Consider the following 27044-nt stretch of genomic DNA (forward strand, 5'->3'; position numbering starts at 1 on the left):
ACCTGAACTTCTTGCAACGCAGAAGCAAAAAGAAAAACAACAATCACGAACAAATAATGTCGATCACAGTCTTTCTTTTTTGAGTTTGAAAAAAGATTGCTTTGTTAATGTTTTGGCTCCGGTTGGAAAAGAAATGAAATATCATTAAATGCACTCTAGCACTACCATCCACGTTTATTTTCCGTAAACACAGAGCATGTTGCTACTTGTGACGCCATTGCGTCCTCTACTGTGTTAAGCTGTATGAATCAGTTCACAGTCGCATATATTCTGAAATATTAAGAACCACACATAACACTCGGATTTCACACACAAAAAAAAAGAATTTGGAGGGAGCATTAAGACCTTAAGAGTTTGAACGTAGCCTGAGGTATAAGGGTTTTATCTTTAAGTATCAGTAGAGCTCTAAAGAACTTTCTCCTTCAGAAACCTAACTAGTCTAAGTATTTTTTTCCTTCTTGTCTTCAGCTTTTTCTTTACCTTCGTGTTATCCAAACATTACAAGGATGGGGTTTGCAGCTCTAAATGTCACTACAAGTTGAAAAGCAAGCTGTCTCTGATGCAGCAACAACAATGATGACAAAAATCCCTCTTAGTGAATCATATCATTTTGAAAAAAATCACTGACCTACACCTTGTAATTAACTGTTTATAGGGGATGGGTGTCATCTAACTTATTTTATTCTGTCTCGTTATTAGTGATGCTCCGATACAGATACCAGTATCGGGCAGGGGCCCCGATCCAGCACTAAAATGATGGTATCGGTATCGGTGAGTACCAACAAATAGGGCACCGATACCATTTTGAGAGCCAAAAATTTCTTCAACTATTGTCACCCATTCCAGGTAGGCAATAAAAGGTTCTACTGGATTCACTTTGTATTAGTCTTTTTCCTGCTTCACAAAGGTAGGCAGCAGCTTGACAAAACCATGATGGTAATTATTTTACATCCAAGTAGTTTGCAGTTCTTCACACAAACACACACACATCGATTTCAAACAGATGGTATCGGTATGGGCTAATACTGCACAGCCAGGTATCGGTATCAGGGCTAAAGAAATGGCATCAGCCAACACTACTCATTATATTGCATTTTAGTTTGCTAGATTGTACAAACAATTTTATTTTTCTCTCTTCTGTAAACGGGTGCACTGCAAGAAAATAATGTCCCGCAAGGGATTAATATAGTGATTCTGATTCTGATAGCCCTCTAACAGACGTATAGCAGCATGAAGGAGACTTAGTGAGATAAATCAGCACATCATCAGCATCAGCGTGTCACTTTTTATTTTGGACTTCTCCTGATCAAATTTGCTAGGGTTTAGCATAGTAGTTGGTGACCAGAATCCTCTCCTAATGCACTTTAGCCCTGCTAAGCTAAACTAGCTGTCACTACATGAACAACCAAAGTTACTCTTAAAACCTTGTTTCATTGAGGAGTTGTTTTGTTTCATTTTTGGATTGCGTTTTTCTTTTTTCAACTTTCTGTTTACAAAACTTGTTCTTTCCTTGTGACAATACATTTAATCCTTGTTAAAACAAAAATGGAAGTCAACCAGAAGGCAACGAATTGCAGACTTCTCGAGGTCCTCACTTCTTAGCCAGCTCTGGGTGACAGTGGACAGTTTCTGCGCTGAACTATTAGTGTTTGTTCAGATAGCAAACAGAGGAGAACTGGGAACTGAAATTGACTCTGCACATGGTGGCTTTATCAGAGTGACTGCTGCTCCAGTCCCTGCAGAGCCTCCTCATCCTAAAACATTTTGGCGTTGTGAGCTCAAGGATTCCCTGTGTGGCGTCATGTCTGACCTCTGTCCCTACAAAGCTGTCCTCCAGCAGGGGATCAGTTGTTCAGCAAAGATTACACAGAAACAAACCACACAGTTTATAGCAGGGCTGTTTCAGATGAAGAAAAAACTCCACATAAATTATCCTGGTCGTTTTGAGATGGTCGGCTTTATTCCAAAGCCTTTATGGACCTGGAACATAAAGACTCCTGGACTAAAAGGATGTTGATTCAACACAAATCAGCAAATTTATTAAATAAACGATTTTAAACTGGATTTTTTTTTTTTGGCTTATTGCTAGCAGTTTGTAAAGAGGTTGTGATTCCCAAAGAAAAGTTAAAATAGCAGAACACAATAATCCACTGAAGGTCAACTTGTCAGGTCTTTGATAGATTTATTAGTTTATTTCTATAATATTATTTATTATTTAAAACTTTTTTAGTTTTAAAGGAGTGTCTTCTGTTAATAATTAATTCATCGCATTCTTTAAAAAATCAGATCCCATTCTCTTCACTTAAAGCCCAATTCAAAAGCTCACTCCTGACCAATAAAAATGTTGCTAACATCCATCCAGACCAATAGAAATGTATCTTCACTTCAGACGATTCAGTAAGAAGTACAGAAAATGTGATCTAAAATCAACAATTTGAAAAAAAAAGCATTTTGTGAAACTCAACCAGAAAAAGAAAAATTTAATATGTAAAAAAAAACTGTATATAATTTGTGAAAATATATATAAAAAAAAAAAAAGATGTGAAATAATAAAAAATAACAATCAAATTTTGAAAAAAATAAAATCTCTCTCCTAAAACATTATCAAATGTTCATTTCTGGATTTTTTGTTTTCTAATTTGAAACGTAAAGCATGTTTTTTGCTTTCACAATGATGGAATAAAAGTCCCTCCATACATCTGAGGTGTACTTTCTTGTTTAAAAACATCCTAAAACTATTTTTTCCTACTCCCCACAGCAAACAAACCTGAGGTCAGGGAGTAGCAGACAGCGGTCCGGATCCACCTGCTGGCTAATCTGGACCCAGCCTGATTTAAAGCATTCATAAATTACCGCATGTTGTCCGACCACAGTGTCTAAACGTCACTTGCGAAGCTTCTCCTGTTAATACGGTAAAGCCCTCTGGAGCGTTCGGCACCAGGCTATACATGATCCAATGAGCTGCTGTCAGTCTGGGTTGCTGCTGCTGCTACTTTTAGACACAGCAGGCAAACCTGTGGCAAGCCGGGCGATGGGAAAGAAGGAGAAGATGATGAGAAAAAGAGAGCAGAGAAAGTGTGGACTGCTGGAAGAACTGTGGTGAACTGGTGAAAGAAAAGTGAAATGGTGCTCAAAGATGACCCTGCACATTTAGAGGATGTTTGGCTCAACCTGCTGCTGTGAAGCAGGATTCTCCACCATGAAAATAAATATGGATCCAGACTCAAAATTAGCTCCTTGATATGTGCTTTAGAATGACTTAGTCTCCATTCAGACCCAGGTTTAAAGCCTTGCAGGGCAGCATAAAGCCCACTGCCAACATTAAGACAGAAAAAAGAAAAACAAAAAAAAAACTTTCAGTTCAGGTGTTTTATAAAATGTGTGAATCAGGAAATTGTGTATATACCGAACTGAGCGATTGTTGTTCTCTACTTCAAAAAACACTTTAGATTTTAAAATGGAAAAAAAAAATTATATATTCTTTTTATACTTTTTTGTTTATTAAATTCAATGTATAACATGAATGCATAAAAACCTCATTTTATTTCAGTGTTAAATTCTGTTTAAAGTAACAGATAATTATAAATGTCTCCAGACCTTTACTGGTTGATGATTTTTTTGTTTATTTAGACCCCGCTGACTTTTAATTGGTTGCTCCTGAGATAAAGCAAAGCCACTCCCTGCATTGCATCTGCCATGTTTCACTAAAGTCCAGCAATAAAAAAAATAAAAAATAAAAAAATGTCAAGACCGATAATGTATTTTAGTTTAGATAAAAAACAAACAGAATGTTTTCAACGTCAAAAAAGTAGTTATCATACCACTAAAACACTTCATTCACTTCAAATAACATGTATTTAAAGGTGCGGTGGAGGGAATTTGATTGGCTGACGTTCTGTTGGTGTGAAAGTGTTTCAATTCCTGATCAGCTGGAGCTGGATTTCCTGCTTATCTCGTTTCTTACTACATTAAAACCTAAAAACCAATCCTGACGGGTGTAAACAAAGAGAGGAAAAGCCCAGATGCTTGGTCAGCATCTCCTGCTCTTGCAGCAGCCCACATGTCTGTGTTATGGTGAAGCCCTGCCTGCCTCAGGTATTGTTCTTTAGGGCCTATTCCTGTCCCGGTTTCCCCTGTAGGAACTCACCCTGTCAGAGCTCACAATGAAAGGAGCTGTTGTCATTCCTCATTGTTGAAGAGCTATCTGCACACAGCACACTTTCTCTGATAAAATGCTGCACATTTTTCAGACCTGGGGCTTTAGGATGACATTGTTCCAAACATTTAAAGCTGCCAAACTGGTTTAACCACATATAAACACGCATGTTGGATTTTAAACTTGATTTGTTACGACAAGCTTCATTGTCTCACGCGGAGAGAAAAAAAAAGTTCCTTGTGTCTTTTCATGGTTGGTCCGATTTTAAGCAGCTACATTCTCCGTGTGCATTTCTGGGTTCTCTCTGGGTCCTCTAGTTTCCTCCCACAGCCCAAAAACATGACTGTTGTTTAACATGTCTCTCTAAGATAGGAGGAAACTAATGACAAGGATACGTCTTAAAAATCGAATATTTCCCAAAATCTGATTCCATTTTTTTATTCCTTCAATTTTATAATAAAAAAAAAGATGAATGGCATATACTCCTTTAGAAAACTAACTTTTATTTCAATCATCACCTCTGGGAGGTCAACAAAATTTAAACTGTGAAACTGTTTCACCTAAAAGAATGGAAATAAAACAGAATAAATATTTGCAGCTGGTGAAATAGCACAACAAACTTTTTTATCCGGTATGAGGGGGCATCTAAGAACAGGAAGTGACAAACTGATGTCTCCCTGAGCTACGGAGGCCCAAGGAGTTGATTGGAGAAAAAACACTTTTAGATTTTTCAAAAATTGAATCACCATTACCAAAAGTTCAATTAAAATCTGAGAGAGAGAGCATGACCTTCTAAAGTCATCATAGATTCAATATATCTGACTTATTTTGATCAGAGTTTAATGATAGTGACCAGTCTGCTGAAGATGGAAACATTTAATATAGGCTGATGCATCACATTATGCATCAGCCTTTATTAAATTATTTATCAGATAGTGCAGTTATAAATTTTAAAGAATCTGCTTCACTTTCTCTCTGCTCTGTGTCACTGAGCAGTGCTGCAGAGTGCAAAAGCTTAGCTTATTCCCCTTCACAGGTTGATGATTTTGTTGAGGGGGTTGCTAGTTCTCTGCGTATTGCCTTAGACAACGCAGCTCCTTTGAAAATGAAAACCGTTAAAAATAGAAAGCTTGCTCCTTGGTTTAATGCAGAGCTGCGTACTTTGAAGCAAAATGCTAGGAAACTGGAGAGAAAATATCGCTCCACAGGCCTGCGAGAGTCCTTCCTAGTCTGGAAAAATGGTTTACTGCTGTATAAGAGGACCCTTTGTAAAGCAAGAGCAGCATACTTCTCCTCACTAATAGAGGAGAATAAGAATAATCCTAGATTTCTTTTTAATACAGTTGCCAAACTCACCCAGAGCCATAGCTCTGTTGAACCGTCCTCTTAGCAGCAATGATTTTATGGGATTCTTTATAAATAAGATTGATCTTATTAAAAATAAGATCATAAGCACTCCTCTATCCGCGATTGTACCTGAGGTAGTCATGGAATCTGAACCAGGTTTAGACTGCTTTGATCCAGTTGAACTCTCTGAATTAGCAAAATTATTGTCTTCATCTAAGCCTTCAACTTGTATGTTAGATCCAGTTCCAACCAGGTTATTTAAGGAGGTATTCCCTTTGATCTCCTCCTCCATTTTAGATGTGATTAATCTATCTCTGTTACAGGGATATGTACCTAAAGCTTTTAAGATTGCTGTAATTAAACCTCTGCTTAAGAAACCGTCTCTTGACCCAGATGACTTGGTCAATTATAGACCTATATCCAATCTTCCTTTCTTATCCAAAATTCTTGAGAAAGTAGTTGCCAAACAAGTTTGCGATCACTTCCACCATAATGAACTTTTTGAAGAGTTTCAGTCTGGCTTTAGAGCTCATCATAGCACTGAAACAGCTCTGGTGAAAGTCACTAATGATATTCTCATGGCCTCAGATAATGGACTTGTATCTGTGCTCGTCCTGTTGGATCTTAGTGCTGCATTTGATACAGTTGACCATAATATTCTTTTAGAAAGACTTGAATATTTTGTTGGAATTAAAGGAACAGCACTAGACTGGTTTAAATCTTATCTATCTGATCGAATTCAGTTTGTTCATGTTAATGATAGATCTTCAACACGCTCAAAGGTTACCTGTGGAGTACCACAGGGATCAGTGCTAGGACCAATTCTCTTTACTTTATACATGCTCCCAATTGGTAGAATTATTAGACAGCATGGGATTAATTTCCACTGTTATGCTGATGATACCCAGCTATATCTGTCTATAAATCCAGATGAAGCTAACCCATTACATAGATTACAGGCATGTCTTGAAGACATAAAAACCTGGATGACTCTTAATTTTCTGCTTCTGAATGCAGACAAAACAGAAGTTATAGTCTTTGGACCAGAGTCTCTGAAAAAGAAACTGATTAGCCAGTCACTTCATTTGGATGGGATTAAACTGATTTCAGATAATAAAGTAAAAAATCTTGGTGTTATTTTTGATCAGGACCTGTCATTTAAATCCCATATCAAAGAGGTTTCTAGAATTTCCTTCTTTCATCTGAGGAACATTGCAAAAATTAGAAATATCCTGTCCAGGGGTGATGCTGAGAAACTAGTCCATGCATTTGTTACTTCAAGGCTGGACTATTGTAATTCTTTACTATCAGGAAGTCCACAAACTGTAGTTAAAAGCCTTCAGCTGATCCAAAATGCTGCAGCCAGAGTTCTAATGAAAATGAAAAAGAGAGATCATATCTCTCCTCTCCTGGCTTCTCTTCATTGGCTTCCTGTTAAATCAAGAATAGAATTTAAAATCCTCCTTCTCACATATAAAGCCTTAAATGGCCAAGCTCCATCTTATATCAGAGATCTGATTGTTCCTTATGTTCCTAACAGAGCACTTCGCTCTCAATCTGCAGGTTTACTTGTGGTTCCTAGAATTTCTAAAAGTAGAATGGGAGGCAGATCTTTTAGTTATCAGGCTCCTCTCCTGTGGAACCAACTACCAGTTTTAGTCCGTGAGGCAGACACCCTGTCTACTTTTAAGGCTAGGCTTAAAACTTTCATTTTTGATAAAGCTTATAGTTAGAGTGGCTCAGGTTATCCTGAGCTATCTCTATAGTTATGCTGCTATAGGCTTAGACTTTTGGAGGACATAGGGACCCCCATTTCATCATTCTGCTTCATTCTCTCTCTGTTCTCCTATTCTGCAGAATCTGTTAGTTCAATCTCTAACCTTCTGCTCTCTCTGCTTTTCCTCAGAGTAGCTTTGCCTCGTCTGTTCCTGTTTGGCTGTGACGTCATCCTGGAAAAAAACATCAGCTGTGCTGCTTCTATCAACACCCTTGTTAATAGATGTTGGAGATCGGCCTGTTTTCCAGTGTGGTCCTGTTTCTCTGACCGTGACTGAGTGGATGTGCTCTCTTCGTCCTCTGGCATGGGAGCTGCCTTGGAGCTCGTCTGCCTGGCTGTGTGTTTCCTGGACGGGGCCGCCTTTTACAGCTGCTTTTTGTATCTCTGCTTCTGTCTCCTTGAACCCCAGTCGGCCTCGGCAGATGGCCGCTCACACTGAGCCTGGTTCTGCTGGAGGTTTCTTCCTGTTAAAAGGGAGTTTTTCCTCTCCACTGTCGCTACAAGCATGCTTAGTGTGGGGGATTGTATTTGAGTCAATGAGTCAATGCAATCAACTGGTTTTCCTTAGATAGAAAACTTTGTATCAATTTGACTGTATGATCTGGTTGAACTGTAAAGTGCCTTGAGATGACATGTGTTGTGAATTTGGCGCTATATAAATAAACTGAATTGAATTGAATTGAATTATCAGAATGTCAAGATAACAACCCTACGACTGTATAATCAAAAGAAATCACAGCAAGGTAAAGATGACAAACGTAAAATTATCTGAATTAAACACATTTTGGATTATAGCAGCATAATCCCAAATTAAGTCCTTTGAAAAGAAATCCCTCCTTTCCAGACTAGGATTAAAACTTTCCTTCTTTGATAGAGGTTATAGTTTATAAAGGTCTGGTTTTCCTGAGCTATCTCTATAGTTTTGCTGCTGTAGGCGTAGACTGCTGGAGGACATAGGGGCCCCTATTTCTTTATTCTGCTTCGTTCTATCGATATTATCCCACTCTGCAGAATCTGTTAGTTCAATCTACCTTTATGCTATCTCTGCTTTTTCTCATAGTAGCTTCATCTGGTCTGTTCATGCTTGATTGCGACTTCATCCTGGAAAGAAATATCAGCTGTGCTGCTGCCATCAACACCTTTGTTTATAGACGTTTGAGATCGGCCTGTTTTGCGGTGTAATCCCGTTTCGCTAACTATGATTGGCTGGATGTGCTCTCTTCATCCTCTGTCATAGGAGCTGGCTCGGGGCTTGTCTACCTGGCTGTGTGTTTCTTGGATGGGGCCGCTTGTGGAGCTGGTTTACAATTGCCTTTTTTATGTCTGCTTCTTTCTGTATCTCTGCTTCTGTCTCCTGGAACCCCAGTCGGCCTCGGCAGATGGCCGCTCACACTGAGTTAGGTAAGGTAGTTTTTCTCTCCACTGTCGCTACAAGCATGCTTGATGTAAGGAATTGCTTTCGAATTGATACAATCAGCTGGTTTTAATTAGACAGAAAACTTCGAACCAATTTGACTGTATGATCTGGTTGAATCTGTAAAGTTCCTCGAGATGACTGTGTGATTGTGAATTGGTGCTAAATAAATAATAAGAGTTATCTTATTTACCTTCTCACAATAAAGGCATATACACTTATTTTAATAAAGTTTTAATTCACGTTTTAAAACACCTAATTTTCCTTTTTTTTTTACATTTTAAAAGTGGAAAAAATTGAGTCATGGCTAAGCAATGGCACAACAAGAAAACAATAGGCCCGTAAGCAACATTATCTGGGTGGGCCTCATATGAACAGAGATGGGAAGTAACGAAGTACAAATACTTCGTTACTGTACTCAAGTAGATTTTTCTGATATTTTTACTTTACTTTACTACTTATTTTTATGGCGACTTTTTACTTCTACTCCTTACATTTTTACACAAATCTCTGTACTTTCTACTCCTTACATTAAAAGAATTTGGCTCGTTACTTTAGTTTTGAATCATTTCAATGGAGTTACCGTTATTATTTTTCACGTCATCAATACTGTGAAAACGGAGCAGTTTTCCCCCTCTGTTCCCAAAGTATAACCGCCGTCTATCACACACAGCGTCACATCCTTCACTACATTTCCCAGCATGCACCACAGACTGGCCGTCATGGCGGCGGCAGTTCCAAACAATTCACCCGGTAATTTACACCAGTTCCGAAATTACAACGTCGCCTTTCATTCAACACTTTACTTATTCACCAGCGTAGCAAACTCTGAAGGTACCCACTGCGACAGCTTTAATATACATTCCGTAGTGGGCAATAAAACTTCCCAGTCAAATTACACATTCTCGCCCTTGGTCCGTCAGCATACTGGTCCGTGTGGAAACACGTACCGCATCGGAGCCAGTCTCTTATCCATTGTCCCAGGGCATTGGAAAAGACTATTAGGGGGCAGGGGTGTTAAGTGGGATTTCAATGTATGTAATAATTGTTTGCATGGTAATAAGTAGGTGAAATGGTAATGTTAGTATGGTTAAATTATTTCATTAATATGTATGTTTTTGTATGAATAATGCTATTGTCTGTATTTATTTTTCTACAATGTTAACTGTGATTTATTGGGGATTTGCCTTCCTGTTTAGTTGGGCTGTCCCAATTAGCTGGTTATTGGTGGGTCTATTTAAGGGGCACACTCACAATGGCTTAGCAGGGCTGCTTGGAGAGACTGGTTGGAGAAACTGCTTTGGAAGGTCTGCTTAGAGAGACTATATTTAAAGTCAGCTTGCTGTGAGGCTGTCAGTGTTTTGTATGGCCTGCAATGGTCGGTTTTGTTTTCTTTATTTGAAAGTATTTTGTTTGTTTTTTTTTTTGTTTTTTTTTTGTTTTGTTTTTTTTTCACCGTTGCACCAGTAAATAAACCGCTACACGCTTTTTAACTGGAATTTTGTTGTCCGCTGGTTCTTACCACCTTTTTGCAAGTCATCTGCTTACTTCTCCTCTGACGTGAGACGGGAGCTGGCGAGCCGTTTTCTCACAAATACCAAATTCAATCTAATTGGATGGGAATCTACGTTGCATTTGACGCACCACTACAAGATGAATCGAAAAAATTCGGCGGTATTCATTCGCGGCAAATCATTGCAGCTTGGTGGCGGTGGCGTTAGCATAGTAGCATGGACGACGAGATGATTGAAAATGAACCCAACGGAGATCTAGTCCTATTGGCAGACATCCATTTAAAATGTAGGCAACGGCAAGAAAAAAGTGGTTTCTACTTTTACTTTTATACTTTAAGTAAATTTACAAGCCTGTACTTTGTTACTTTTACTTGAGTAAAGAAGTTTAATCAATACTTCCACTTTTACCAGAGTATTTTTTAACACAAGTATCTGTACTTTTACTCAAGTACGGAAAGTGAGTACTTTTGCCATCTCTGCATATGAAGTATAACACATGATGAAGGTTCAGGATACGGCCACAGTTCCCTAAATCGGCCAAGAAGATACAATTACGCAATTCTCAGTAGTATATGATCACACATGACACATGGAAAAATACTGACTGTGTACCTTGAATGGAACCATTGGTGACAGTGCACCATCACATGTTACAGAACATCCCAAGTGCTTATCTTCCAGCAGCAATTATTTCCTTTTTCTTTTCTTAAGTACCTCTTTTTGGTATCCATCATCGCTAACACATTGTACGTAACAGTTATGGTTTTAATCTACGCTCTGGATTACCCATAATTCCAAGTCGTAGTGTAAAAAATAAAACACTCAAATACATTGTTCTTTTAAGATCATTATTGCGGTTTGAAACATATTATATGGGTTTATTTTTTACCAACAGTCTAATGAACTACAGACCATTATTAAAATAGTAATTAAAAGTACCAGTGTCTGCTTTGCTATTGGTATCATGTTTAAACGGCTCACCATGTGTTGCGGTATAAATACAGCATCAGGTGGGTCTAAGAGGAATTTTTCGCATCATTACATCTACAAAGAGACGTCCTAGTCCACAATTGTGTAGGGGACCCACCAGGTTTCAGTGATGGGGCCCCTAAGCGGTCATGGGCCCGTAAGCAACTGCTGTCTCTGCTTACCGATATTTACGCAATTGCGGCTAGGGTTGCCAACTCCAACTCCCTGAGATGTGCCCTTGTTCTTCATTTTCCATGAGCTTTTTACTGACTATTTTCTTTACGGTACTCTCACAGTAATACGCGACAAAGTGTGTTCTTTTTGCACTAAATACGGGACAGGTACTTCTATTTCTAAATACAGAACGATTCCGTTTTTCAAGGAACGGTTGGCAACCCTGGTCACGTCTAATGTTAGCTACCAGGCCACAAATCCAGGAGAAGAACACAATGTTGTGGGCTTTTTTTGGTTTGAACAAAGAATCAAGCCATGTTTCAGGTGTAATGGTCACCAAAGAGTTTAAATTCAGATTTCTTGGGCATGCTTTGGTGGCACAATGGTTAGGGCACATGACCCATGTATGGAGGCCTCAGTATTCGACGTGGGAGACCTGGGTTCTAATCCAGCTTGCAGTCGTTTCCTGCATGTCTCTCTGCCTCTTTCCAGTCAGCCTACTGTCCATAAAAACGAGCCACTAGTGCCATAAAAACTAAAAAAAATAAACATATAAATTCAGATTTCTTGGTACTACGACATCATGGCGCCATGAATATCTCCCAATACTGCCAGGACTTTGGGAAGTGAAACAGCGAGAGCGTCATATATGTTCAGTTGTACTTTCCACATACATTAGCCTTTGCTTAGGTCAGCTGGACCTGCAGTGATGTCACCAAATGATCAATCCTAACAATGAGCTTTGAAGATGCTCTCATCTTCCCCTGGTTTGAGTAATCTCTCTCTCAATGAGATTTTAATGCTGGGAGTAACTTTACAAACTTAAAAACCAACTTCCCAGGTACTAGAGGGTTGCGTTCAAAAAACACTACATGCTTTTGCTGCTAGTTTTCAGAAGCCCTCCATCCACAGGAAGCTGTGTTAAAATCCAGCCTCTGGGGCGTTGAATCATCATCCATCCTCCTTTGGCGTCTCATTTTGGCAATGCATGTGCATCAGATGTTACAGCACAGTGGTTTCAACCAGCCTTCCTTGTTTTCCTGCACATCTTTTGCAACATTTCCTCTTTCAGGAAACTGAGTGGCAATCGAGTCACACGCCCACCAACGGCCTCACAAATAACCTCGTCAAGAGAAGCGCACCTCTGAGAAAATCCCAACAGGCCCCAAACTTTGCATAGAAACAGATAGGAGAAATGCTCGGTCATGGCCCTGGTCGGTTGCACCATCACTGTGAACGCCGCAGAACCTCAGCTGCTTAAAACTGAAACAAGTTCACCAGAGAGGAGCAGAACACACCTGCTGCAGCGGAGCACAGGGCACAACCAGCTGCAGGAGTCTAAAAATGACTAAACACCTCTGTCCGCAAACCTCCGCTCACATTTAGACAAACAGATGATGTGATAAGGAAGTGAACTCCACCCAGAGCATTTTAAAGCTTCTGTGTGTGTGAGGAAGACTGAGAATCTGTGCACTCTGACCAACAGGATGTACCAGTAAACATTTTTTTCTTCTTCAACTGGAAATAGCTGTCGTAACATTTTTTTTTTTTTAAGTTGCCATGTTGTCATAAAGTGCAAACTATAAGTTCATCATCACTCAAAGCTGCCAGTGGCTGACATACACAGTGATACGCAATGATGGGATTGCTTCTTTTAGAGTTATTTGCACTGAATGCATGCAACTGATCCCAAGAGTACACGCTGCAAAAACTGGAATATAAGCCAAGTCAAATTCGCTTAAAATGTTTGTTTTTTCTTTGGATTTGAGCTGGTCTGTAAGAAAATCTGCTCATAAGATCATTTACTTTTAAAATAAGAAAAAAAAACTCCTTTATCGTATTTCAAGTGCATAATGTCCGATTATCTTATTTTAAGGTCCAAAAACCTATTCCACAGACAGAGCATCTGACCTGCTCAAATTAAAGGCAAATACACTTAATTTAAGGAATTTCAACTTATCTTTAGATCAGTTTTTAGCTGCTTATTCAGTCAGTTTTACTTTTTCGCCCATTTTTATATCGGCCAATACTGCACAGCCAGGTATCGGGTATCGGGGCCAAAAAGTGGCATCGGCGCAACACTACTCTTGAGCAGTTTTACTCGCCATTTCTGTGGTGCAACACATCTTTTCCCTGAATGAGGCCAACATTCTATATAGAGCAGGGGTCTTTAATTATTATTAATGGATTATTACAGTATTTCTGATTCCCGGTTGATGGAACAGGTGTTGTGAATGAAATGGTGCCCAGCTTGAAAGAGCTCCTGTGTATCACTGAATGTGTGCATTGATGACTGAAAGACATCTTCTGCTTCCACTTATCTGTTTACTACAGTATGTTGAATTCATGTTAATGTGGATTTAAAGACATTTCAATTAGTGGAAAAAAATTGCAGGGAGGGAATATAAAAAAAAAGTCTAATCAACCAAAACTTTTGCGACCATCCTAGTGGTGACCCACGGAGGTGGCAGCATTATGCTGCGGGGAGGCAGGATGGAGCAAACTAGAGGAAAATAACTGAAGAAAATCTCTATATGGATGTTCTCCATAAAGTTCCCTTTGCAAAGAATGATGGGGAAAAACACCTGTGGCGGTCTGACCAAATATGGCATCCAGAGGAGGGAAGAGACAGCTTCTTCTAGAAGATCCACTCACCTTGTACACCTGGCCGTAGGTCCCATTGCCCACCACCTCAACCAGCTCAAAGATGCCTGCTGGATCCTGGAGGAAATGACACAAGAGAGAGAAAACATATTAACAGGACCAATTAGGAAAATGAAAATGTTTAATTATCCTCTGAGGGAAGATTTCCTGCTGAAGTCACAACATGACTTGATTTGACCCACTTGTTGCCTGTCAGCCTCAGCAGTTCAACAAAGCAGAGCAGCTTTCCCCTCAAACTGAGCCTGAAGTCCCAGATGCTGAACACAGCCTCTCTAAGGGGAACCACTCAGTTTGGACCGGGTCAGAAACAACCAGAACCATGTGACTGCTGGCTTGATGGGAGTTTGAAACTACAGCTAACTACCAAGCGACACCCACCGCATCCTGCTGTGTTTACTCTGCATTACAGGAATGGAGACATGTTTTAAAAACTCACCCTTAAAGCTGAGAGGTCTATGCTGTCCAGGCTGCGCGTGGTGTTTTCTCGCGACATCGCGAACTGTCTGTTATTTTTATTTATGTATAAGCGGGTCGATGTTAGTTTAACAGACATGGACGGTGCGGCTTTCTGTCCACTAACGGTGCCAACTAACGGCTTTTCCTCCTCTCTTCTCCATTCTGAAGTTTAGCTGACTGCTTCGACGTAAAACTAAAACAGGAAAAAAAAAACGTTTCCGGAATGAACCCTCAAAAATAAAAGCCCGAAAGTGACTAATGGTTGTCGCTTGTGATGTTTCCGCTTTTCTCGTTACATGTAATTACTCTTAAAATTATTTAAACATAGTGATCAGACTGGGAATCCTATTTATTCACAATGCCGTTCCATGTAATATGATTGTTAGTCTACACGTTAAGTTTTACGAGCCTGCACAACGGCCACTTAATTTTGAAATATAACTGCTTTCACTTCCGGTTATAATCTCTGGCTTTTTAAATGCCTGGCAAAGGTTCCTATGTTTTGCTTCTAAAAGTTTTTTTTTCTCCCCGTCTTGTAAGAATACTGGCTCCTCTAGTTTCCCTTACTCTAATAAAGAAAAAATCAAAAGATATTGTTTCTCAAAAACAGGTTTTAAAAGTTTAAAGAGAATACTACTATTAATGAAAAAAACAACAATGACTTACTAGTAATAATAATCTTTTAGGTCCTTTTGATAAATAAATGAACCCCTAATACTGATAAAAAAATGCTATATTACATTCTTATAAAAAAAAAATTTTCAATTGTTTTATTTATTGGATTTTCATTTTCTTACACAGACAACATTCTGAACACAAAGGTAAGATGAGAGAAAAAACATAAATTATTACAAATATTAAGGGTGTATACGTAGGTTGGGAGGAAAAGAAACGTAATGTAACAAAAACACAATTCTCGATAAACAAAATATTAAAAATAATATTTATATATATATTTATATTATAAACCTTTTATAACAAAAAAGTTAAGATATCAGACATAAATAGAGAATTTTGCTGTGTCACAATTTTTACCCAATTTTTTTTTTTTTTTTTTTTTTTGCCTATTTATGAAACATTGTCAGACTTGTAGGATAAACTGATGCCATGGGTCTACTGAAATCCATAACCCATTAAAGATCATTTTGATCATTATTTAATAATAACAAATCCTCAACAAAGAAGGGCAAATAAAAATATGTTTGATATCAGAGGAGATTTCTACAGTAATGAAAAAAATAACAGAATCTGGAATAGGGTTTGATTACAATTGCTTCTACCTCATTTGCAGATTTGTGTGGCAAAGAAGGTTTGAATATTTCAAAACATGAACTGAAATGTTTAACCTGTTTAAATTTTTATGATAAACAATGTAGAATATAGGGTGAAAAAAAGCATAGTTTTCGGATGTGGTTTGATATGTGCAACCTTATGTTGGTAGACATCTGCTTCACATACTGATAATACAGGAAACTTGAAAAGGTTTGTGTGTCACATATCTGATAAAGAAATCAAGAATTAAGTTGTAAATCACCTCAACTGAAATCCGACAGCAGTCATTTAACAGGTTTTAGTTACAACAGTCATAATCACTTTCAGTTCAGTTACATAGATTTCAATCACATCCTGTTTTGAGATTCAGATTTGAGTCATTATAAAATGTAAGCTTTAAACAGAGCTGACTGAATAAAAACGTCGATTGTGGACAAGAGGTGGTCTACGTTAAAAAACATCTGCTTAACCAGAGTTTCACCAGTTCAGCCTACAGACACATTAACCAGAGTCTAATCTGCACATGGTTCTGTAAAAGTCTGAAGGGATGCATCTATGGTTTTCAAAATCTGAAATAAACAACACGTCAGGAAGAAGATGACTATTATTACAAGGGATTTACCAATACTGTTTTTTTAAGGCTGATTATTTTGACATCAGTCAAACTGATCCCTGATATTTAAGTTAATTTTTTGGGGGACGATTCTTTAGGCCGATATTGTTTTCTCTTTTCCTCGTCTTACATTATAGAAATGACACAAAAATACCATATGGTATATGAAAAAAGTAAAAAAAAAGAAAAGAAAAAATGATTAACAAATCAAAGAGAAAAGTTAACAATGGCAAGCAGGATGAGGAAGTGGCAATGCGGGCACTTTATGAGATATGAAGGAACGGCTGCTGAATGCACTAATAAATCAGCAAAAACATGTACATGTGTGCAAGGGGCCTAAAGTAGCTCTGGGGGAGCTGCATATTTACAGCTTATGTAGGAGGATCTGTCCTCAGGTAAACTATTAGTTGTTCCCCCCAATCTGGCCTTTATCTATGAACATACAGAGCTGCAAAGCTACAAGGAAGATGCTCGTTCCACCTCTAACCCTGGCCTTTTCTTTCTTTTTATGTGTGCTGTTTGCCAATATTGCACTGGCAATTGATGTCCCGGTGATGGATAAAAGCCAAATAGATTGTCCATCTTAACAAGCCATCTGTCATGATGGGTTTAAAGGATCTCACCCACACTGGGTTTTCCTGAAGAAGGCTTGAACAGATCTGGTGGAGGTTTCCCCTTGCTCAGTGTGACTCATATAATTCCTTCCAGGGGGAGTAGAAGTTCCAGGTTTATCCAGTGGATGAGGAAGGCATCCTACCGGAGAACAAAAGACAAGGCAATTGTTAGACTCAGCTAATCTAAGTTTGGCTAGAGTACCCAATACTAGCAAAACACTCTGGTGTCGAGGTAGGGACAGCCCGCTCCTCAAATACTCCTCCGGTGATGACCCGACGAGCCGCAGATGTGAGAGGAGGCCCAAACGAGGAGAGGGCACCATCTAGTGGTGGAAAGGGAGAACAAAAGAAAACAAAAAACAACCCACACAAACTGGAATCCTAACACCATCATGGAAATCAGAACCATCATGGCTATTGCTTTAAATTCAACTTGGTAATTGAGTATAAAACTTTATAGGAAGTGGCTTTGGGAAAAAAAATCATAAGCAATGGACACTGAGAGGGAAATGGGGTTGAGAAAGGGAGAGGGGATGAGAATTAAGGGGAAAGATACAAAGAGAAAGGAAAGGAAGGAGAGTAAAGGAGAAAACAAAGAAAACAGAGAAAATGCAGATCAACTGATAGATGTCTGCTTCCACGACTGTAAGAAACGAAAAGAGAGAAAAAACACAGATCACCCACAACAAACATGGGAGCATTGCATGAACACCCAGTAAAGACATGTATACAGAAGAAACATCAAAAACTAAACCTAGGAATATTACACAATATTATTTAAATATATATATTTTAGAAGCTGCATCTTAGTATGAAGCCTCACTGTGTATCCGCAAAACCCTGGCTCTTAACACCTGTGGTGTATATAAGGTTCATAATGCTGCTGCAGCAGGAAGATATACTCAATAGCAGGTGTGAGGGGCTTTAGACCTGCCCCAAAGAACTCAGGGCCGACACAGAGGAGATCACATCCCCAGATATCAAAATGCACCCCCCAGTGTAAAGTGACACAGGGAGGACAGCACCCATCAAATTTAAGTCGATATCAATAACTGTCAAGACTCAGAACAGAGGACCCAGAATTCAAGGCAAACAGACTGTAAGATTTCTGAAAAAGCATTTAAGGAATGTATTACTTATTTCTAGATTGGTTTTCCAGTGCAAAACAAAGTGCAACAATCAGCCATTGCAGTAGGACTGTTGCACCTGGTTAAAATAAAATAAAAGAAATAAAAATTCTCAAACAAGCAGATAGATGGAAACTTTTCACGGTGTGGCCCAGTTGAAAAACCCAGAAACTCAAATATATTATTAGCTTTGCTTCCTAAAGTGTTATATTGTCAGATTTATTAACATCTTTTATCTCCTTTTCCAATAGTCGAGCCAACTTTCACTACCAGAAGCCCTATCATGTCCATCTCTTTGCAATTATTGCTGATTTCCTTCTTGAGGGCATATCTGCATGTATTGGTGTGATGGAGCTGGACATTCCAGTCTCCTGACTGAAACAGTGACTCACAGGCAGGCAGGACGGTGGAATAACGGTCATTATGTGGTCGGACATTGCCGCTGTGTTTGTGAGTGTTGGGGAGAAACAAAAAGCTGGACTGTGCTGGGGCTTTTCTGTTGGAGAATGAGACGTTGAAATCGACTCTCTTGCTCCCTCTGTATTTGTGTGCGTTTGTGAATGAGACAAAATACGGCAAGGGGGGGGAGGCCAGAGAGGAAGGCTGTGTGTGAGTGTGGTATGTCGCGGGGAAGAATGGTCTCACTGTGGAGTCACAAAGTAGCCCTTTTTGCACCAGGGTCAGCTGCCTACACACACATTCACACACGCAAACACACAAACACACACAGTTGCAAACTTTTATTGAATTTCAATAAGACAACAGTCTGTGAGACAATTGAATAAAATGGATTTCCTTGCTGACAGAAGTGGTTTGACGCCTCTGTTCATCAGGACAGTACATTGCTATTTCCATAGGTCTGTCTTTTGCTATTTTTTCTATAACATGCATACAGAGGGTGAGATAAGCATTGGACAAGTCACCATTTTTCATAGTAGACCTATTTCTGAAGGTACTTTTAATGTGGGATTTTTCCCTAGGAGTTGCTCAGTCATCCAGGTCATACTCATTCCAGGGAGAATGACATGAGAAGATTAAAGGCGATTAATGGCGATGATCAGGGGTGCTACCAGGATAAAGCTGCTATAAAGATGCACTGAAGAGTATCGTTTACATTGTCAATAGGATTTCCTTGTAAAATTTCTACAAAGGAAAATTATCAGACCGTGAAAAAATTAAATATACTCCAAACTTTACATCTACATCCTATCAAAATAATAATCAGTGGTGTGAAAAGTACACACATTTGTTAAGTAGAAGTATAGATGCTGCAGTTTAAAAACACTCTGGTAAAAGTTGAAGTATCAACTTGACCTCTTCACTCAAGACCTCTTCGGCCTGTGTCCGACCTTTCAGACATTTCAGCATCTTTCTCTGAATCCTACATTGTAGCATGGCATAGATAATTCATGTTAGCAGTTTGAAGAACACCTGCTTTCTTCTGATGATTTCCTTTAACTAACCAATGAATGTTTGCGTTATATGACTCATCCAATTACACTAGTTTTCACTAGATGCGGATGGAGCCAATGATCTGCTTTGGATGGAGCACATGACATGAAATAAATATTTATAAACATTAAACCGAAGCCAAGAGTAACGAGCAACATTTGTTTTAAAAATGTAAGGAATAGAAAGTACAGATACTTGTGGGAAAATGTAGTCAGTCAAAATGAAGTCAGAAGTAGGAAGAAAAATAAGTAATGAAGTAAAGTATAGATACCTAAAAAGTGTATTTAAGTACAGTAACAAAGTATTTGTACTTTGATACTTTACACCTCTGATAATAACAGCTTATTTAAAACAAAAAACACAGCTGTATTAATGTACATGAATAGAAAATAGGTTTAGGATTAGAATATATTCCTATTAGGTTTCACACATTATTTTTATGCTGGCCCTGAGAACTCATTTTTCATTTATCTGTATGTGTAATGACAAAACATGTATTTTTGGTGTGGCAGCTTCATGCTGCTCATGGGAATGAACGAGATTTATAGATGTCTTTTAATGGTTGTAATTTAATGTGAATATAAAAATCTAACTAAACTGTTTTAATATTAACACAGATTTCAATCCAGGCTGCTGGAGGCTACCCAATGCACTTCAGCTGACCAGGATACAGTATAAACAACTGGAGGCCAATTCATTTTATAGTTATCATTATTAAAAAAAAAAATGTTTTTCCATTTGTTTGTATAAAAACCTATATATATATATATAAATGGTAAAACGAGGGAAATTCCAAGAGACTGTACTGATGCAAACTGGGCTTTCCCGGAACACTTTGTTATGTTGCTCACCTGAAACAGGGCTGCAGTTGGATCATCTGTTTACATGATGAAGGAGGGACAAAGACAGTCATTTAATGTAGGTATCCTGCTAAACATCTACTAGCTTTTAGCTGATGTTAACCCTCTGTAACAATGGCGTTTTCCTGTTGCCTGGTCTGGTTGATAAAGGTACATTTTCAGCTCTGTGTGCTTTCTGGCTTACTTGTTTGGCTTCTGCACTGAAAAAAACAGCTTATAAGATTAACTTAAAAAGATATTTTAAGTATTTGCAAGTTGCAAGTTGTAAAATAGATTTATTTAAACAAATTAGGTGTTTGCATGCTTGATTTAAGTAAAATCTAATGCTGCAAAATCAAGTAACGTTCACTTGCCAGTATCAGGTGAATTTTACTTTCAATAACATAATAGTTGTAAAGATAAGGTAAGTAACATTTACTGAATAACATCCAAGTTGTAAAATAGATTTATTTAAACAAATTAAGTAAAGTGCGCTTGTTTTTCATAAGCACAAACAGCATTTTACTAAAAATTCTAAGGCAACACAGAATCAAACAACCATTCACGCACACCAAGGAGAATTTAAAGAAGACAGTTGACTTAACAGTCACGTTTTTGGACTGTGGGAGGAAGCCGAGGTACCCGGAGAGAACCATATTTTCACGGGAATTGAACCCGGAACCTTCTTTCTGCAAGGCAGCAGCACTACCCGCTGCAGCAGCCTTATAACCAGAATCATATTTTTCAAATATGCAATAAAAAATGTACAACTCTCTGAAACAGAGTTTCAACATTTGTTACAAAAATATACTCATATGTAGGAACAAGAATATGTAACTTACACAAACATGCTCAAAATAACTTGTGGGGGAGGGTCAGTACAGAAACAGCCAGTTAAACTTCTAGCAGTGATGTAAAGATTATATATGCCTCTATTTAAATGAAAAAGCATGAACAAATATAGCATTAATAGTAAAAGTACATTATGTTGTACTGCATTAGAATTTGTACTGAAAAAAAGATAAGGTTGGTATGACTTGTAGACAACAAATGCTCAGTATTTCATATACACCACATCCAACACAGATCTGGTAATATAGTCACTACTGAAATATGCGATAAAAATCTTACAGACTTACACACTGAAACAGTGCAATTTTAACATTTAAACCACTCGTCCAGATTAGTGGACTTTTAAGAATGTAATTACAACATTAATGGGACAAGATCAACACAATTAAACATTAACAGCATAAACTCCATTCTCAATTAAGAAAAAAATGTTCACTAGATATTTGAATAATGGTATCTGTTAGTTTCTGTTAAATAACGTATACCTTATTTGGCAAAAAATTTAAAAAACCTTAATGCCAGACAATCTTCCACTAAGATTAACTGCTAACCCACGGCTAATTCTTTGCATTTAATGCCACATTTTCCTACCCTAAGATGACAAAGTCATGAATGCATTTAGGAAAGCAACTTCAACTTCAGGGTGTTTACTTTTGGGGACAGTTTAAATCCATCCAACTCCAGGAAAAGTTTTTGGAAGGCTTCAAAAGTGTAGCTTAAAATGGGAGGGTATGCCAAGTTCAGGGCATATATTAGTCTCATGAGCAACGAGCAGGCTTTTGTAGTACTGTTGCACCCTGCCAAAAAGACTGTGGTTAGGACGACCTCTTTTCCTGTGGGTGATCCTGTAACGTCTGGATTCGGAGCAGAATCGGAATCAATAATTTTTTTGGAGTAAAGTTTACGTAGTATTTTTAGGTTTATGTATATACTGCTATCAAACATTTAAATATTATAAGCAAATCTACATTAAACTTACTCTTTCTCCAAAAATCATGTATTACATAAAAAAAGGTTTAATCTAGCTTCAGAAACTCTAGTTTTTCCTGAAGAAAAAAACAATAAAAAACTTGCCGTCAAGCTCCGGTTCAGACGGCACCCAGCTGGGCGGCATCATTAATAATGGCATTCCCCTCCGACACTGAGGAACAATAAATACGTAGTTGTATTTAACAGATAACCATCAGGTTAATAATCTATTGTTAATTTGAACTACTCAGTTAAAGGCGTCATAGAATGATTCTATAGGGTATTTGGTGTTATACCCCCTTAGGTCTTACACCCTAAGGGGGTATAAATAAATTTCTGCCTGACAAAAACACACAAAAGTAAATAACTTATAGCCTCAAAGCTATTAGATTTAAGAAGAAACTTTTGGTACGTCTGTAAAGGTAAGATGTCATAGAATGGTTTTCTGGTGTCAGCACCATTGTAGCTTTGACCCTACCTGAAATATTAGGGACAAAATACAAAATATTTTGCATTTTTTGAACCTCGCCAAAATTTTCTTTGAAATAAACATTGCAAAACACTACCAAAATATTATTTATAGCACAAAAAAGTAGTACAGACTTTCAAATCTAAATGTTGTGTAAAAATATACAAAATGTGGACTCAATCAGATGAATCATATTTATTTTAGAATGGTATTAGTGAGAAATTTCTTAGGCGGAGAGGCCATTTTGGCACATTTATCCATAAATGTCACCAAACTGTGCCAAATATGTTTTTTACATCAATACTGGGGGTTTGGTAAAATTACGATGTCATGTAGCAGCTGGACCCGCCGGTGGGTCCGTAGGGTTCAAGGGGTTAAGGTCTCTGAATAGGGTGTGTAACATTGGTTGGGCTGAAAATGGCATATTTGCTGTTCTATGCGCCATAATGCAAGCCTAGTTAAAAGTCCTAGAATGAAACGACAGTTTTTTTTCCTTTTATGGTATGATCATGAATATTTAGATGAGCTGTGCGCTGATTGGTTGGTTTACAACGAGCGAAGCTGCTGAGAAAAGACGCATCATAGCAACAAGCACTCACTCACTGAAACATTGAAATTGTTGACATGGTAGGGTGACCAGACGTCCTCTTTTTCCCAGACATGTCCTACTTTTCATACCTATAAATATGTTCGGATTTCAAAATCATCTGGGACTCTGGTTGACTACAGTGCAGCAGAACCAAGCCGTCAGCTCCAGCGCTGGTCCGGTAACTCCGGCGGACGGGGGCAGGGAGTCAGCAGGGGACGGAGCGACTGAACCCTACCCGTTGACGGTAGCCTGGACACCGGCAGCCCTGTGCTTCCCCCCGCCTGCCTTAAGGACTCCAGCCCCCCTCCTCCGGCTGAGGACGGGCGGCTCATGGCTCTCTGCTGAGGTCCGGTCCAGACAGCTGCCCAGCAGTTGACACTTCCAGGCAACATCGCAGAGTTTACATGAACTCTGGGCTTCGTTTGAATTCTCCTGTTTTATGGTGGCAGTTTAGAATTGTAAGATTTGCAGAGAAAGGAGGTGTTGATGGGGTTTGGACTTCTCTGTACGTCCATTTCACCCACTAAACTATCGTTATTCATCTATGATAATGGAAACTCGGTTTATCATTCTATGACCCCTTTAAGAAACCTTTCTGAAAATAACGAGATGTTGGAAAAATTGGGTCTCGGTATTGGATGCCTTCTCCCTTTCTGCTCTTTGTCCTTCCTTTGCATTCCTCCTTGAAACCCAGATTTTGGGGTGCTGCATTTTTCAGCTGGGGGCGTTTTTACCACACTGCTGCTTATTTACACATTTTCTTGTTAATTTGTTTATTTCGTTCCCCGGTACGAGCGACGGAGAGACCTAGTGCGATGCAGTCAGGACCTGAGGACCAAACAATCTATTGAAATTAAAGGCAGTGGTGAGGGAATGAGGGAGAGCATGAAGGCTAGAATAGAAAAATGTATTTATTTATTATTAATATTGTCTTCTTCTTTAGAGTTAAAAGTGTCAGAATCAAAATGTAGGGTCTCTTCAACAATTGTATTATGACAGACTGCCCCCTCTTGGTCAATATCAGAACCATAAACTGGGACCTCACTATGAACCTTCAAATCCTCAACTAGAGGCTCTTTAATGATCTCAGAAGCACAAAGTGGGACCTCATTTTAAATCTCTGAATTGCAAACTGTGGGATCTTTTCAGGACAATTTCAGAATCACAAATTGTTGGCTTTTTGGCAGTTTTAGATGGATCTCGAGGGAGCGAATGGAAAAATTCCTGAACACATCTATGCAAGGATACAAGATCATTAGTGCTCTCTGCTTCTGGCATTTTCATGCTCACCCCACCTTGAGGATTCTCAGATGCTGGAAGGATCTCTTTCATTGTTCATGATTTTTAAGTAAACAAACTATACATTACAACATTTTCCTGAGGTATACAAAAACTGGAAAACTGCAATAACGAAGGAAAGAGCACTCAGTTTTCTTTTGGTGCCCCCACCACCAAAAAAAAAAAAAATTAAGCTTTAAAGCTGCTATAAAGATGCACTAAAGAGTATCATTTACATTTTTAATGTAACTTTTATTGTAACATTTCTAGAAAGGAAAATTATCTTAACGTGAAAAAGATAAATATACGTTAACTTTAAATTTTCATCTTATAAAAATAATATCAGCTTATTTAAAACAAAAAGCACAGCTGTGTCTATGTACACATGAATAGCTTCATTAAAGAACAGATAATTTCTATGCTGGCCCTGAGAACTAATTTTCATTCATTCATTCATGTATACGCGTAATGAAAAGACATTGACGTTGTGGAGAGGTTGTTTGGTTTTTCCAATAAAAAGATCAGAGCATTCCTCACTGCATTCAGCTGCGTACACCACTCTGCTCACATTTGGTCTGGGGGTTTTGTCCTTACGATGCTCTAGTCTGAGTCTTGTTAGGTTTGAAATGTACTAGGATTTTGTGTTTGGAGAAAATCCTTTTGAGTTTTTTAGAGGCTCCAGCAACATATAGAATGGTGACGTTTGATCTTCTCACCATTTTCTTCTGTTGGGCGTCTTTTTGTATTCTTGCTAAATTGATAAACGCCCAGTTTGGTGTTCCGTAGGTTTGAAGAGGATCTTTGATCTGTTTCTGTTCTTTGTGCTTCCCTTCTGTTTTTGTAGGGACCCCTATTCCAAAGGGGTGAACCTGTTCATCCGTTTCAATTTGCATGTTTTCACAACAAAAAATAAGGCTTTGTTGGGCTACTGTATAAAACCTCAAACTCAATGCTATTTCTGACATTTCAATTGAAAAAGCTTCCTGGATGGGGAGAGAAACGTCTTTAAACTTGGAAAGTCCAGAGGTTTTTTTGGGAATGACTTGGATGACTGAGAATCTTCCCCAGATGTCTTTTAATGATATAAAATGGTATAATATACTATAATACTATAGAATAGAATATAATAGAATAGCATAGAATAGAATACAATACAATACAATGTAATGCAATGTAATGTAATGTAATGTAATGTAATATAATACATTTATGGTACAATATAATATTTTAATGGTTTAAAAAACTAATCATATATTCAATATATTCATGCTTTTTTCAGTCTTTACTGCTGAAAAATGAGGGAGAACACAAAGCTTATTTATTTAACTGTTGGATTTTATATTTATATAAAAAATATCGCAGGAAAAATCTTTCTTCCTTCTTTTTGTGGGGCCCCCCTCAGTCAAGGGTCCTTAGAATCTTCCTAACTTTTCCCCCTCATATGGTGCCCCTGATGGCGATAAAACATTGTTGCTGGAGTCTCTGAAAAAGACAAGAACATTTTTTCCAAACACAAAATCCCATTACATTTCCAATCAAACAAGACCCCTAAACAGAGACTAGTGCATCGTATGGAGGAAACCCCCAGGAGTGGAGCGGTGTATGGAGTTTAATGCAGTGAGGAATGCTCTGATCTTTATATTGGAGAAACCAAACAACCTCTCCACAGACGCATGGCCCAACATAGGAGAGAGGCCTCCTCTGGACAAGACTCTGCGTTACATCTACACCTTGCGGACAAAGGACATTCTTTGGAGGACCAGAATGTTCACATTTTGGATAAAGAAAATAGGTGGTTTGATAGGGGCGTGAAGGAAGCCATCTATGTTAAGAAAAGAAAACCCAACCTTAAACAGAGGTGGCTGACTCAGATTACAGCTTTCAAAAACTGCAATGCAGCAATTGAGTTATTCCCTTCCTGCTTTCATCACAACTGCAACACCTTTACAGGGGAACAGAAGAGCTCGCCTCTTCAGCTAGGCCAAAAATTTCCTTTAACGACCAGCCTTTCAGACACTTAGATGGGTATGGTGCATTGCAAGCTAACAAAAGAAGCCAAATGGCCCCCATTCCAAAGGAGTGGACCCCTTCATCCATTTCAATTAGCATGTTTTCTAATGGCTTTGTTGAACTACTGTATAAGAGCCACCAACTCAAAGCTATTTCTCACATTCTGAAGTGAAAAGCTTCCTGGATGGGAAGCGAAACATCTTCAAACTTGGAAACAAAGTACAGTGGATAGTTGTTGTTTTTTTTTTTGGAAACCCTACGAGTTGGTACCAACCCAAGCGACCCAATCCAATCCTGGAAAGAAACCAGAATTAAAAAAATGTCAGAAATGAAGTTATACATTGCTAGAAAAGCACTCAGAAAGTGCAGACCTCAGCTATGTAACATCAGCCCCATTTACACCACCCTCTGAAAACCAATCTGTGGCGAGCTTGGTTCCTGACGACCATTTACATATCATGCTAGCACGATTCCTCACTGCTTCGTGAC

General features: G+C 38.5%; 1 protein-coding gene across 4 annotated transcripts in view; it reads right to left on the reverse strand.

Annotated features, from left to right (window-relative positions):
- si:zfos-2326c3.2 (misshapen-like kinase 1) overlaps nt 1-14659 on the reverse strand; it is a 124643-nt gene extending 109984 nt beyond the window's left edge. For all 4 annotated transcript variants that reach the window (XM_038295948.1, XM_038295950.1, XM_038295949.1 and 1 more), the window contains exons 1-2: nt 14452-14659; nt 14007-14072 (exon numbers count right to left, since the gene is read on the reverse strand). In XM_038295948.1, the coding sequence (XP_038151876.1) occupies nt 14007-14072; nt 14452-14568 (183 nt within the window). In that variant the 5' untranslated portion in view covers nt 14569-14659. The remainder of the gene's footprint in view (nt 1-14006; nt 14073-14451) is intronic.
- Nucleotides 14660-27044: the final 12385 nt, after the last annotated feature.

Source organism: Cyprinodon tularosa, unplaced genomic scaffold (assembly GCF_016077235.1).
Source record: "Cyprinodon tularosa strain WSP-4 unplaced genomic scaffold, ASM1607723v1 ctg363, whole genome shotgun sequence".
NCBI classification, from domain to species: Eukaryota; Metazoa; Chordata; class Actinopteri; order Cyprinodontiformes; family Cyprinodontidae; genus Cyprinodon; species Cyprinodon tularosa.